Genomic DNA, 15513 nt, shown 5'->3' on the forward strand with positions numbered 1-15513 from the left:
GGGATTTCCAGGACAGGAGCGGCTCCTCAGCTGGGAATAAAACCGCCCCGAGAGGAGCTCGAGCGCTCGGGCTCGGAGCGTCGCTTAGCAACCGGCGCCGCAGCGGCATCCGGAGGACGAGCCGGAAGCGGGTTTTGGCGCCAGTTTTGCTCTTTGATGATCGGCTCAGGAGAATAAAGTCGATATAAAAACATAAAAGTCCATTTCTCTCCCTCCTCTGTGGAAGCCGTGTCCGCCAGGGAGTGGAAAGAAAAAAAAACGCGCCGCGGTTTCTCGCCGTTTCGGCTTTAGATCTCGAAATTATGACTTTTCTGACTCGAAATTGCGGGATATAAAGTCCCAATGACCAGAAATAAAGTCGTGATTCTGAGATTGTAAGTCGCCGTTACGAGATATAAAGTCCCAATGACCAGAAATAAAGTCGTGATTCTGAGATTGTAAGTCGCCGTTGCGAGATATAAAGTCCCAGTTGCCGGACGAGCCGGTTCTGCTCTTTGATTATGGGCTCCGGAGAATGAAGTACACATATACACATACATATACACATACACATACTGTAACACACACAACGCCCGGTTGTGAGGTTGAAGAACACATATACACATACTGTAACGCCCGGTTGTGAGGAGGAAGCGCTCATAGTACCGCTGGGCATGCTGGGAGTTGTGGCCAGGGAGAGTCTGAGGGTCAGCACGATGAGGGTCAGCGGCTGACCCTACCTGTGTAAATAATGTCATAGTAGTGTCTTATAAGTGTACTGTATAGCTTGTTGTTAAGTCGTTAAGTAATTACCACCCTAAAGATGTGTACATGTTCCGTCATGTGTGTGTATACTCTGTGGTTGATAAAGAATAAAGCCTGGTTCGTTTATCGCATCTCCACTGGTCCTTTGTCCTGAGAAGAACCTGTAAATGCTACAATATATTCCGTTACATACAAATATACAATGTCAGAATTATATCCAAAAGTATTCATGACATTTCTATAGATACACAAAGAATAGCAAAATACAAACATGATCAAAATAGAACATTATTTAAAATTAGTTTTCTTCACATGGGACACTAAGGGCTGGTTTTCAGTGAGTCAGATCTCTTACGAGGAGATGTTTTGTGTTTCAGCGTAGAGTCCTCATTCTGTGTCCAGGAAGTATCCGGTCTTCCTCTCCCGCTGGGAAAGACTGTGTGGATCAGTGACTGACCTGCAGCAGTGTCTCTGTGTCTCTCTGTCACTCCGATAACACTGCCTGAGCTCCTCCTCTCCCTCTCCTGCTCCTGTCTCAGTGTCTTCAGCTCTCTCTCAGCTCCTCGATCTCCTGTCTGTTTTTCTCTCCTGTCTGTGGGCTGTGTGTGTCTGCTCATTGTGTCTGAGGGTTATGTATTCTTGAGTGCCTTCAGGTTGTGTGTGAGACTACGTTGTGACTACTGTGTGCGCTCTTGTGCGTCTGCGAGCTGTGTGTGCTCTTGTGTGTCTGTGGGCTGTGTGTGCTCTTGTCTCAGTCATCTTCTGTGACCTTCTTCTCGATGTGCTGCTTGTGGTCCTCAATCACTCTCCTGTATCTCCTGTGTGTCTCTGATGCCACACAGTGAGTCTGTCTATCACTGTGTTTTGTCTCTCTATTGTCTCTCTGTATCTCTCTACTGTCTCTCTCAGCTCCTCGATCTCCCTCCTGCAGCTCCTGTGCTCCTGTCCTGCTGGAGTGAACTGTGTTGTCGACACACTGACCTGCTGGAGAGTCTCTCTGTGTCTCTCTGCCTCCTCTCTGGCCTTTTCCTCATAGTGCTGCCTGAGCTCCTCCATCTCCCTTCTGTGTGTCTCCTCTCTCTCTCTCCTCTCCCTCTCCTGCTCCTCTCTCACCTCCCCCATCTCTCTCTGCAGCCTCTCTCTCTCCCCTCTCTCTCTCCTCAGCTCCTCCTCCAGCTCTCTCCTCCTCCCCTCATCCCTCTCCTCCCTCAGCCTCTCCTCCAGCTCTGCTATCTTCTCCTCCAGCGCTCTGATCTTCTCCTCTCGTGTCTGGATCTCCTCCTCCATCCTGCGGAGGAAGTTCTGCAGCTCCTTCTGGTGCTTCTCCCTTAGTCTCTCCTCCTCTCTCTCCCTCTGGATCTGCAGTTGTCTCTGGGCCTCCTGGTACATCTCAGTGCTGTAGTAGCTGCCCTTGTTTCCTGCTACCAGCTCCTCTATCTTCTCCAGCAGCTCTGTGACCTGAGTGCTGCTCCTGTCCTTGTTGTTGAGGGCGTGATACCTGTTCCCACACTTCTCCACCAGCCACTGGAGCTCCCTGCTGCCTGTGTGCACAGACTCCTCCAGCGTCCTGCTGGTCAGCTCATCACCGTGGGTGAACAGGACCATGGTGTGTCCCAGGGCCCTCTCCCCGAATATCTCCAGGACTGTCTCCAGTGTCCTCCTCTCCTCCCCTGAGGATCGGCCCAGCGGGGTCACCAGGAGGAAGGCGTGGGGTCCCGGGGCAGACAGGTTAACACAGAGCCCCACATCCCGTCTCCTGTCCCCCTCAGACAGTCCGGCGTGGAGCCAGTCTGGAGTGTCCACCATAGTCACCCGTCTCCCGGACACTTGTCCTGTCCTCTTCCGGCTCTCCTGAGTGACCGCGGAGCTGCTGGCTTCAGAGGGAAACTCCTCTGAGCCCAGGATGGTGTTTCCTGCTGAACTCTTCCCAGCACCAGTCCTGCCCAGCAGCACCAGTCTCAGCTCAGTGGGGCGGGGCTGGAGTCTGGGTTCGACTTCACTCACTGCAACAGGAGGAGAGACAGGAGCATCAGGGAAGTTACACATAAGAGGAGACCAGCCTTTCCACATACAAGAAGGGTTCAGTTTGCTCAAGAGACAAAACTTAAAAGTCATTATAAAAGAAACTTATAGTCCTGGGCATCATGATAACTACATAGTTTTACCTGATGTTCATGATTTTCACTCATTTCAGATACTGAAGAATCTGTGTTCATTTGCTGGTCTCAAGCAACAACAGTCATGCTGTAGTACTGTACTGTTACAGGGGCAGAGTGTAGAAGGATGTTAATTGAAGGAGGAGAGATAATCTCTTCACTCCAGCGAAGAACAGGACTCTAGGAGAGTGTGCAGTCCAGTGCAATCATCCTGCTGGTATTTCACTCTGAAACTGACCACACCCAGAGTCAGAGTCCACTGTGTCTTTATCAGAGTATTACAAGAGAGAAACAGGCTTAATGCTTCTCAGCACCTGTCAGTGGAATAAACTCCACCTCATGTTCCTGGTACCACATCCCCACTGCTGGGCTGAGCTGCAGTGATTCAGTGTCTGTGGGTCAGGAACTGTCCCTTCAACCCTGAGACCAGCATTCTTGACCACTTTGTTAAAAAGCAGAATTCAGACTCCAGGATGTTCAGTAATTCTCCATCTCACCCTGTTTGACACAGATTCTACAACAGCCTGCTGCTGTTCAGTCAGACTCACTGATCTGCAGACAAGCTGTGACGAGTCCTTCAGACTGATGTACAGAAACAGCTCTTGTCTGGGGTTCTAATGATCTGCTGATGGGCTCTTTCACCCACTCCTGTCCTGCTGGACTTCAGAGCTGCCTTTGACACTAACAGATCAACTGAGGAGGCCATCGCCCCTGGTCTACACACTGCCCTCTCACACCTGGACGAGAGAGAAACGTATGTGAGAATGTTGTTGTTGATTACAGCTCAGCATTCAACACCATCGTACCCTCAAGGCTCATCACCAAGCTCCGGGACGATCAGACCTGGACCCACCACACCAACCCCGTAGACAAGACAGCGCCTGTTCTTTCTCCCCAGACTGAAGAAGTTCAGCCTGCCTTCACACATCCTGACCAGCTTCTACAGCTGCACCACTGAGAGCATCCTAACCGGCTGCACCACTGCCTGGTGTGGTAACTGCTCCGCCCACGAGCTCAGGGTCCTCCAGAGGGTGGTGACACTGGCTCAGAACACTACCGGCTGCACTACTAAACACAGAGGATATCTACTGTGTTAATGCCTCAAGAAGGCCAGGTCCATCCTCAGGGACCCCAGTCACCCTAAACACAACTTGCTCTCTCTACTACCATCTGGAAAACGGTACTGAAGTATCAGACCAAGACCACCAGGTGTCAGAACAGCTTCTTGCCCCAGGCAGTAAGACTGCTGAACAGCCAACCACAGCAGACACCTGCAGTTACCTCCTTGAACTGACAGGGGGCACTGGCACTCTCAGGACACCTACGAAGAGGACTAAATACCTCCTACCCTGTACCCTACTACTGTCAGAACACCTCAATAATAATAATTATAATAATAATAATTGCTTACACTTATATAGCGCTTTTCTGGACACTCCACTCAAAGCGCTTTACAGGTAATGGGGTCTCCCCTCCACCACCACCAATGTGCAGCATCCACCTGGATGATGCGACGGCTGCCATAGTGCGCCAGAACGCTCACCACACATCAGCTATTAGTGGGGAGGAGAGCAGAGAGTAATGAAGCCAATTCATAGATGGGGATTATTAGGAGGCCATGATTGGTTAAGGCCAATGGGAAATTTGGCCAGGACGCCGGGGTTACACCCCTACTCTTTTCGAGAAACGCCCTGGGATTTTTAACGACCACAGAGAGTCAGGACCTCGGTTTTACGTCTCATCCGAAGGACGGCACCTTTTTACAGTATAGTGTCCCCATCACTATACTGGGGCATTAGGACTCACGTGGACCACAGGGTGAGCGCCCCCTGCTGGCCCCACTAACACCTCTTCCAGCAGCAACCTTAGTTTTTCCCAGGAGGTCTACCATCCAGGTACTGACCAGGCTCACACCTGCTTAGCTTCAGTGGGTTACCAGTTGTGAGTTGCAGGGTGATATGGCTGCTGGCAATACCTCCTACCCTGTACCCTACTACTGTCAGGACACCTAAATACCTAAATACCTCCTACCCTGTACCCTACTATTGTCAGAACACCTCAATACCTCCTACCCTGTACCCTACTACTGTCAGGACACCTAAATACCTAAATACCTCCTACCCTGTACCCTACTACTGTCAGGACACCTAAATACCTAAATACCTCCTACCCTGTACCCTACTTCTGTCAGGACACCTAAATACCTCCTACCCTGTACCCTACTACTGTCAGGACACCTAATAATAATAATAATTGCTTACACTTATATAGCGCTTTTCTGGACACTCCACTCAAAGCGCTTTACAGGTAATCTTGAATCTCTCAGTCTGATGAGCAGTAAGATCAGTGACTCAGTAATACAGCATCAATCACACTCACTGTTGGGAGATTCAAGTTCTTTACTGTTCCTCCTCTTGACAGGCAGTCTGGGCTCCTCTGTCTCTTTCTCCAGCTCCTCTTCCTCCAGTGTCTTTCTCATCTTCTCCTTCAGCTCCTCTTCTCTCCTGCTCCACTCCTCCTCCAACCTCTGTCTGAGCTCCTCTTCTCTCTCTCTCTCCCTTCTTTCATACTTCTGTCTCAGCTCCTCTGTCTCTCCCTGTCTCTCCTCCAACCTCAGTCTCAGCTCCTCTGTCTCTCTCTGTCTCTGCTCTTCCCTCTGTCTGATATATTTCTCCAGTTCAGTGTTTATTTCTTTGATGTCAGTGGTGAAGTACAGCCCATAGTTTCCTGCCACCAAGTCCTCTATCTTCTCAAGCAGCTCTGTGACCTGAGTGCGGTCTGCCCTGTTCTTGTTGTTGAGAACATGATACCTGTTCCCACACTTCTCCACCAAACACTGGAGCTCCTTCCCTCTTCTCTCAATGGTTGTGTCTCTCAGTCTGTCCCCCCAGGTGAACAGCACTATTGTGTGTCTCCACACTCTCTCACTGAGAAGCTCCAGATGTTCCTTCACTGATCTCCAGTCTGTGATTGAGTCCAGATTAATCACCAGGAGGAGAGTGTGGGGTCCTGGGGGACACAGAGACACAATCTTCACAACCTCCTGTCTGATCTGCTGTGGATCATTCCTCATCAGCCACTCATCCCAGCCTGGAGTGTCGACCACAGTGATCTGTCTCCCAGCTACTTCACCCTGTCTCTTCTCACACTCCTCAGTTACTCCCTCAGTGTCAAACTCCTCTGAGCCCAGGATGGTGTTTCCTGCTGCGCTCTTCCCAGCACCAGTCCTGCCCAGCAGTACCAGTCTCAGCTCAGAGGGGTGGGGCTGGAGTCTGGGTTCGACTTCACTCACTGCAACAGGAGGAGAGATAGGAGCATCAGGGAGGTGACACATGAGAGGAGATGAGCCTCTCCACATATAAGAAGGGTTCAGTTTGTTCAAAAGCAAAAATTTAAAAGTCATTATGAAGGAAACTTACAGAATGAACATCTGGGAATTAACCTTGAGTATCAACTAACTACATAGTTTTACCTGATGTTCATGATTTTTCCTTGTGTCAGATCTATTTTTTCAAAGTGACTCAAGTTTCATCTGAAAAGTCTGTGTTTATATACTGGCCTCAAGCAACAACAGTCATGCTGTAGTACTGTACTGTTACAGGGGCAGAGTGTAGAAGGACGTTAATTGAAGAAGGAGAGATAATCTCTTCACTCCAGTGAAGAACAGCACTCTAGGAGAGTGCAGTCCAGTGCAATCATCCTGCTGGTATTTCACTCTGAAACTGACCACACCCAGAGTCAGAGTCCACTGTGTCTTTATCAGAAGATGACAAGAGAGAAACAGGCTTAATAATTCTCAGCACCTGTCAGTGGAATAAACTCCACCTCATGTTCCTGGTACCACATCCCCACTGCTGGGCTGAGCTGCAGTGATTCAGTGTCTGTGGGTCAGGAACTGTCCCTTCAACCCTGAGACCTGCAGTCTTGACCACTTTGTTAACAAAGCAGAATTCAGACTCCAGGCTGTTCAGTAATTCTCCATCTCACCCTGTTTGACACAGATTCTACAACAGGCTGCTGCTGTTCAGTCAGACTCACTGATCTGCAGACAAGCTGTGACGAGTCTTTCAGACTGATGTACAGAAACAGCTCTTGTCTGGGGTTCTAATGATCTGCTGATGGGCTCTTTCACCCACTCCTGTCCTGCTGGACTTCAAAGCTGCCTTTGACACTAACAGATCAACTGAGGAGGCAATCTCTGAGAGACGCTGTGGTGCCTCATGGGCATCAGCCTGTCCCTCCCCTGTCAGAGAGAAAGATCACAGATTATTTACATGATAAAGTTCTCATCACAGATATCTTCACTCTTCATCCCATTTCAAATTTACGATAAAAACTTCTCTATATCTTTTCTATTGTCACTGCCCTGTGAGATAGGAAAATCACAGATTATTGAGATTATTTTTCTGTGTATTCTCTGTGGTATACAAAAATGTTCTGTTAATGTTAGGTAATCAGACTGTATTCTTACAACATTCTTATTCTGTATTCTTACAATTGATATAAAATATATATATTTTATTTTTAACTGTTCTCTCAATAGTACATGTTTATTTTTCATCAGGATTTTTTTTCTTAGAATAATTTAACCTCACTGAAAGGTCAGATATCTCTCATCTGATAAACAACACAGACATTTTTTCCATCGCCTTCCATGCTCATCTTTACCAAGGGTGCCAATACTTCTGGAGGGCCCTGTAGAGTCCCACTAACATTCTGAGTGTCCAGTGGCAGTTCAGACACATATGGGACTCCTGTGTTCAGTATGAACCTTTATACCACCTTATTTTAAAAACACATGTAAAAAACTGTAAAATCATTCAGTCCATCCTGATTCTTCAGTAGTGAGTCTAAAATGTCACATTTCATAAACACATGTTTGGGACTCAGCCACCTGGCTGGGAAATCTGTGTGTTGTATAGTTTCAAACCGCTTAGAAACTATCTACTGTGATCCACACTGAAGAGAACTAGCATGATGTTAGTTCAAAAACAGTGAAACTGACAAGCTGGAGGAACTGAGTCTCTTTAGTCTGAAGGGAGTGTCCCACACTGACAGGGTGAAGATAGTGAACCATATATATATACAAAATATTCAACATCCTCAGTGACAGTCAGTCATCATTAAAGACCAGCTAGATATTGACACCTCAGAGCTCCTCAGAATTAACACTGAAACTCAAAGCAACACTAAGACTTAAAATCAGGAGTTGGAGGCTCTACTGTACACAGAGAGGGGTGGGAGAGGGGAACAAGCTGATACCCTGGCTTCTCTCCAGACACAGCTGGGTGAGCTCCTCCAGTCAGGACAGGAAGCTCTACTGTACACAGAGATGGGCGGGAGGGGGGAACAAGCTGCCCAGTCAGGACAGGAGAAACAGCTGCATGAGACCCTGGGATCACTACTAATTATGGGCCAAATACATTCCTCTGTTGTTCATCTGTACTGATTCCTCTCTGGTATTATCAGCTGTACAATAAACACGGCCTCTGAGCAACAAACAGGAAACAATCATATCTGAGCGTGTCTGAGCATCATGAATACTAACAGTGTGAATCCAATACCATCAGCCAACAGTCAGGTTTTACATCAATCATTTTACCTTAAATAAACACCTGATTAAAATATTTAGTGAATTCCAAACAGCTTGAGTTTACAGTACCGATCTCTGATCGCTGTCAGTTGAAAATGAAAGTAAAATCAGTTCCTGTTTCTCTCTTCTAGTTCAGACCCTGTGTGTCTGACAGACCGAACACACTCTCAGGAGACACTAAGACACTTCTCCAGCTGCTGCTGTGCTCTGTGACAGAGAAGAGACCCTCAGTGACTCCCTTACTGACACTCTGACAGGCAGAACAAGAGAAAACTCACCAAGGCTGAGCGCTGAGCTCCTACACGCTGCCATCTCTCTCTCTCCTTCTCTTCCTGCTGATGTGAGGTGGTGGGTTTCCTGTCCTCACTGTGACGCTGCTCTGGCGCCACCTAGTGGATTCATAAAGTTAATCACCAACTGAACAGGTTCATCAGTAAGAGCAAAATAAAACACCAGAATACCCAGATCAACTCTTACCAGCATCCTTGTACACTGGGGTCCACACCCCTACTCTCACACACAGTGTCCTGGATCTGTACTGACCAGCAGTCGGGACACTGGGGTCACACCCCCACTCTCACACACAGTGTCCTGGATCTGTACTGACCAGCAGTCGGGACACTGGGGTCCACACCCCTACTCTCACACACAGTGTCCTGATCTGTACTGACCAGCGGTCGGGACACTGGGGTCCACACCCGTCTGGATCTATGAAGTCAATGAGGCGCTGCAGTACTGCGCTGTACCCGCCAGGGGGAGACAAGGCACCAGAAGTCAGAGGCCAGAGCTGAACTGCTTCAGGAGAGAGACAGATCGGGGAAACAGAGGACCAGAGAGAGCAGGAGAGCAGACAGTAGATAACGGACCTGAGCAGCTCATCGGCTTGTTCACCCCTCCCCCAGCTGTGTCTGGAGAGAAGCCATGGTATCGGCTTCTTCCCCTCTCCCACCCCTCTCTGTGTACAGTAGAGCTCCCTGTCCTGACTGGAGGAGCTCACCCAGCTGTGTCTGGAGAGAAGCCAGGGTATCAGCTTGTTCCCCCCTCCCACCCCTCTCTGTGTACAGTAGAGCTCCCTGTCCTGACTGGAGGAGCTCACCCAGCTGTGTCTGGAGAGAAGCCAGGGTATCAGCTTGTTCCCCCCTCCCACCCCTCTCTGTGTACAGTAGAGCTCCCTGTCCTGACTGGAGGAGCTCACCCAGCTGTGTCTGGAGAGAAGCCAGGGTATCAGCTTGTTCCCCCCTCCCACCCCTCTCTGTGTACAGTAGAGCCTCCTGTCCTGACTGGAGGAGCTCACCCAGCTGTGTCTGGAGAGAAGCCAGGGTATCAGCTTGTTCCCCCCTCCCACCCCTCTCTGTGTACAGTAGAGCCTCCTGTCCTGACTGGAGGAGCTCACCCAGCTGTGTCTGGAGAGAAGCCAGGGTCTCAGCTTCAACAACACGCCTGGGCAGCTTGTTCCCCACCCCTACCCCTCTCTGTGTACAGACCCCCGCAGATAACCACAGATGCCTGAGCGCAGATTGACCCCGACCTCCCCTCCCCTCCCCCCTTGTCTGAGCTGCCCCCCCAGAGCCCGTGACGGTCTGGGGACGAGTACAGTTTGAGGACAATCTCCTCTCTTCCACCGGCTCCTCCAACGCAGACTCTCAGTCGGCTCTTCTGCAGCGTCAATCCCTCCCCAGAACAAACACAAACCACACCGCTGCTTCTCCTTTTTTATTCATCTGTTCACAGGACATACAGGTTCACAGGTTTCAGAGGAGAAACCGCCCTCCTCCCCTCCCCCACTCACGATGAATGCAAGAAGGTTAAAAATGAAGACGACCCGCGACCTCACAGGCGTGTCCGCGGGAGTCTGCTTGAGCGACGCAGAAACACGTCCACGCCTGGGGCTCGCCTGCCATTCCCACACAAGAGAGCAACAGGAATCGGAAGTCCAGGGCTCCGTCTCTCACCGGGGAGCGTGGGTGGTGTTGTTTTTGTGGGGGTGGGAGAAGGGAGTGAAACACGCGTCGTTCCCCTCCCACCCCGGGATCATTTCAATCGCTGTCATCGACCGATCGATTATGGAGATTATGGAGAATCGATTATGGAGAATCGGCTCCCAGGGGCTGGTGTCGATTATGGAGAACCGTTCCAGTTCCAGTTCCTCACGGTGAAGGAAGAGTAGCACCACCACCTAATTTTATTTCCATTTATTTTCAGAGATGGTTATCCTATTGAATGAAGGCTTATACTATAAACTCCAGGGCTATAAACTCCAGGGCTGGTTAAATCTGGTTAAATCTCCTAGCTTTAAGATTGCAAGTCCTGACCATTTAATAAAAATCATGTTAAGCTGTTGTCAATATTGGGATGTTGGTTGTTCTCCCAGGTCTTTTTAAGTAAATAGTTCAATAATAAGTTTTACGGGTTAAATCGCCCCAAAACCAGTTGTTTACAAAATTGGAAGAGTGCCACGGCCAGGTGGAGAAAGGAGAGCGATCCGGTGGGGTCTGGGGATTTCGGACCAAGGGGCGGTCTGTCTTAGTCCTCTGGGCGTTACTGTGGTGAAATACTCCCTCCTGTCCTGCTTTTAAGGTCAAATTCGCTTTTTTATTGAAATAAATTCTCTTTTTTTTTAAAGCATGTTTTTGGGGGGCATCTCTGCTGTTGAAATAAAGACTTAGGAAACTCAGTCGGTTTCAGAGGAAAAACTGTCCCCCCCCCCCACGTGGGAGTCTGCTTGAGTGACGCAGAAACATTGCCATTCCCACACAAGAGAGCAACAGGAATCAACCGATCGAAAATCATGGAGAACCGTTCCAGCTCCTCACGCTGAAGGAAGAGTAGCACCACCTCCGCTCTCACTGAAATACTCTCCATCAATAAGACACACGAGTCTCTCCGTCAATAAGATAGATAGATAAATAAGCCACGCAGGAAATCAATCAATAAACAAACAGAGCGATAAGGTGCCACAGGCGTCTCCGCCCACGAGTCCCGGACTCCCCTCTCCAGGCTGCAGCGGTCCGGGTCCGAGCTCGGGTTCGGGTCCGGCTGGCCGGTATGGGTATCGGTATCGGACCGGACTCGAGGGCCTCTCCCGTCACGGTCGGACTCCACCCAGAAGGGGGGCGGGGGGGGTTACAGGTCACAGGTCACAGGTCGGAGCTGCTGCTGAGGTACTGAGAGACGCCGACCAGGAGCAGCACCTCCCCGGTCTTCGTCACTTCGGCCACCGCCCCCTCTTCCTCCCCCGCCCTCCCTGCCCCTGCCCCTCAGGGGGAAAGCTGGCGGCGGGCAGCGCCAGTTCGGACCTGAGCTCCTCGGAGACGTAGATCTGGAGACACAGCGCGGCCACCAGCAGCAGGAGTTCTGCACCTGGGGGAGAGAGAGAGAGGTCAGGGTCAGGGTGTCAGCCCCAACTGGATGACGCCCTAACACTAATACTACTAATACTAGTAACAATCTCCTTCACACAAGAACTGCACACACGGTGTACAAATCAGCTGACTGGAGAGTAATTTCCGACGGTGATAAACACAAGAAATAGAACTGACCTTGTTGGTTTCTCTAAAAACACTACAAGTCCTGTCAAAGACAGGATATGCTCCACTAGAATTGTTGTCTCTGACCGGTGAGAAATTTCGTTTGTTGTGCAAAGGACTCAGCAAGAAGAGATGTGTCAATTCAGGTGCAGTTGTTTATCGTGAGGGAAAGCACAGATAATATGGGCTTTAATGAATTAACAGTGAAAGTGTAGCAGGGGGCCTCGTATGGACTGCGGTTGTGTCTAGTTTTTGTTATTTGCATTTAAAGATTTTGCTTTTACATGAAACATAATGCAGGAGTAGCTGCAGCCTAGGTAGACGTGCCGAAAACCACGTTACGTTCTTATTATTTACTTTATTATTTATTATTTCTCACTGAACACTAGCGCCCCTCTATGATCACACACTAAACACACTACTGTGCCACTGATCACACACTGAACACAGTACTGTACCACTGTGATCACACACTGAACACAGTACTGTGCCACTGTGATCATACACTGAACACAGTACTGTCCCCACTTAGTTGACACACTGAACACACTACTGTCCCACTGTGATCACACACTGAATACACTACTGTGCCACTGTGATCACACTATGAGCACTGTATTGTCCCATTATGATAACTCACTGAACACACTACTGTACCACTCTGATCACACACTGAACACTGTACTGTGCCACTGTGATCACACAGTGAACACTGTACTGTGCCACTGTGATCACACAGTGAACACTAGCGTCCCACACCGAACACACTACTGTCCCACTCTGATCACACACCGAACACAGTACTGTGCCACTGGGATCACACAGTGAACACTACTATACCACTGTGATTACTCACTGAACACACTCCTGTGCCACTTTGATCACACACTGAACACAGTACTGTCCCATTTAGTTGACACACTGAACACAGTACTGTGCCCCACTGATCACACACTGAACACACTACTGTACCACTCTGATCACACAGTGAACACTGTACTGTGCCACTGGGATCACACAGTGAACACTGTACTGTGCCACTGGGATCACACAGTGAACACTGTACTGTCCCACTGTTATTACACAGTGAACACACTACTGTACCACTGTTATTACACAGTGAACACACTACTGTACCACTCTGATGACACACTGAACACAGAACTGTGCCTCTCAGATGCCACACTAAAAACACTACTATGCCACTGTGATTACTCACTGAACACAGTTCTGTCCAACTATTATTACACTCCGAACACACTACTGTCCTACTGTGATCACACACTGAACACAGTCCTGTGCCACTGTGATTTCTCACTGAACACTAGCGCCCCACTTTGATCACAGTACTGTCCCACTGTGACAACACGCTAAACACAGTACTATCCCACAGTGTCTCTATGAACCCCTCTCTCTCTCAGGTCTCTCGCTCTCTCTCTCTCACTCTCTCAACTCAATTCAAGGTGCTTTATTAGCATGACCGATGGGTACAATCAGTGTTGCCAAAGCAGATAAAAATAATAAAATTAACATGGAACAAAACAAAAAATAGAAGTAAAATAAAATCTACAGACATTTACAACAAAGACATATTATAAAATATTGACATATACTGTAGGCGGCTGGAGCATTATTGGGAGACAGACTCACTGTTCCTCAGGCTGTGACAGGAGATCACACACTGGGCTGCCAGATCAACTGAGTTCCCTCCTCCCTCTCCCAGTAGGATTGGGACCCGTTGTGATTCTGGCAGGTGTGGGAACTCTGGGATTAGATTTCTGAATTTCGGGAAGAATGTTTCTCTAATCCCAGAGTATCTGCCACAGTGCAGTAGGAAGTGCACCTCTGTCTCTATTTCTCCCCGCTGGCAGTGGGAGCACAGCCTGTCCTCTCTGGACAGCCAGGTCTGCCTGTGTCGCCCAGTTTCTATGGCCAGGTTGTGGTCACTGAGCCTGTACTTTGTCAGGGTCTGTTTCTGTTTGTTATTTTTTATTTTGGTCAAATATTCAGCTAGTGTGTATTGTCTGTTTAGGGTTCTGTAGCATTCCAGTTTATGTTGTGTTTGTGTGTGTGTGCCAGTGTGTGAGATATTGCTGTTTGATCTGTGCAGTGATGTGCTTGAGTCTGGGTTGTGGTGCTCTAGCAGTGCTGTCCTGAGGCTGGTTAGTGTCGGTGTGGCTCAGGTTAGTGAGCCTCAGGACCAGCTGGCTCAGGGGGCTCTGCTTTGGGCTCAGCAGGGCTTTGTGGTGGTAGGAATTTTGGTCGCTGTTTTTTAGGTGTAGCCAATACTTTAATATTATTTTCTGGATGTTTATCAATAGTGGGTCCTGGCCTAATTCGGCCCTGCACCCGTTGTTAGGAGTTTTTCTCTGCACACGGAGGATGTTTCAACAGTTTCTGTGGGGTGTTTGTCCCATTGGGTGTAATCCTGGTCTGTGAGGGGACCCCACACTTCACTGCCGTATAGGGCAATGGGTTGGATTACACTTTCAAATATTTGGAGCCAGATTCTTGTTGGTGGGTTGATGTTGAAGAGCCTCCTTCTTATTGCGTAGAAAGCCCTGAGTGCCTTCTCCCTCAGTGCCTTCACTGCCAGGTCAAAACTCCCGGAAGAGCTGATGGTGAGACCGAGATATGTGTAGCTGGATGTGTGCTCCAATGTGTTGTTGTTCAGTGTGAATTTGTACCTGTTTCTCTCTTTGTTTCTCACAAGACTGAGTGTATGAGTGGGCGGAGCTTCGGTGGGTTTGATCGTGTGGCGGTGTTTCTTCACTGGTTTTGTGTTTTTCTGTCTTTTTTTGGGGAAAAGCGGGGTTTATATTCTCATCATGGCCGGTTCTGGAGGCTCTGATCCTCCAGACCTCTCCTTTGAGAAACTAACTTGACGCCATGGTGTGAAAATCTCCCCTGCGGAGTTCTGTCCGCTTGAGAGGTGCGTTCTTGCGGTCGGGGAGGTCGTGGGCTGCAGGAACATCAGGTCCGCTTCCCGCATGAGTGGAGGTATAGTCATTTTCCTGCAATACCGATCTGGCAAACACCCTGGTGGAGAAGGGAGTCGTCCTGGACGGCACCATCACTGCCTCTCGCGGCCCCGGCTCGAAAGATCACCCTCTCCAACGTGCCTCCGTTCATGAGGAACGAGCTGCTGGAGAGGGAGCTGTCTCGGAACGGACAGGTGGTCTCTCCGATCAGGAGGGTCCCTCTGGGCTGCAGGGCACCGCAGCTGAAGCACGTCATCTTAAAAAACCCCACAGAAGAGATCAATGTGGCCCTTAAATTTCGGATTGACAGCTGTGACTACGTTGTATTCGTGACTTCAGAATTGATGAAGTGCTTTAGGTGCGGGAGCGAGGGGCATGTGGTGAAGAACTGCCCGGAGGTGGAGGAAGAGACGGGCAGGGAGCCTCAGCCCCAGGGCGCACAGGAGGCTAGCCGACAGCGTCAGGCAGTGGGGAGCGGAGCAGCGCAGGGAGGCAGCGGTGAGTCAGAGCCC

The 15513-nt window shown here is 49.4% G+C and overlaps 1 protein-coding gene across 1 annotated transcript; it reads right to left on the bottom strand.

Moving 5' to 3' along the window:
- Window positions 1–745: 745 nt before the first annotated feature.
- LOC107076373 (GTPase IMAP family member 8-like) lies at window positions 746–6746 on the bottom strand. The gene is made up of 3 exons (XM_069198125.1): window positions 6704–6746; window positions 5280–6191; window positions 746–2747 (listed from the first exon to the last, which is right to left on the bottom strand). The coding sequence occupies exons 1-3, from the start codon at window positions 6744–6746 to the stop codon at window positions 1546–1548; spliced, it is 2157 nt and encodes a 718-aa protein (XP_069054226.1). The 3' UTR covers window positions 746–1545.
- Between the last annotated feature and the right edge of the window lie 8767 nt (window positions 6747–15513).

Source organism: Lepisosteus oculatus, chromosome 14, assembly GCF_040954835.1.
Source record: "Lepisosteus oculatus isolate fLepOcu1 chromosome 14, fLepOcu1.hap2, whole genome shotgun sequence".
NCBI lineage: Eukaryota > Metazoa > Chordata > Actinopteri > Semionotiformes > Lepisosteidae > Lepisosteus > Lepisosteus oculatus.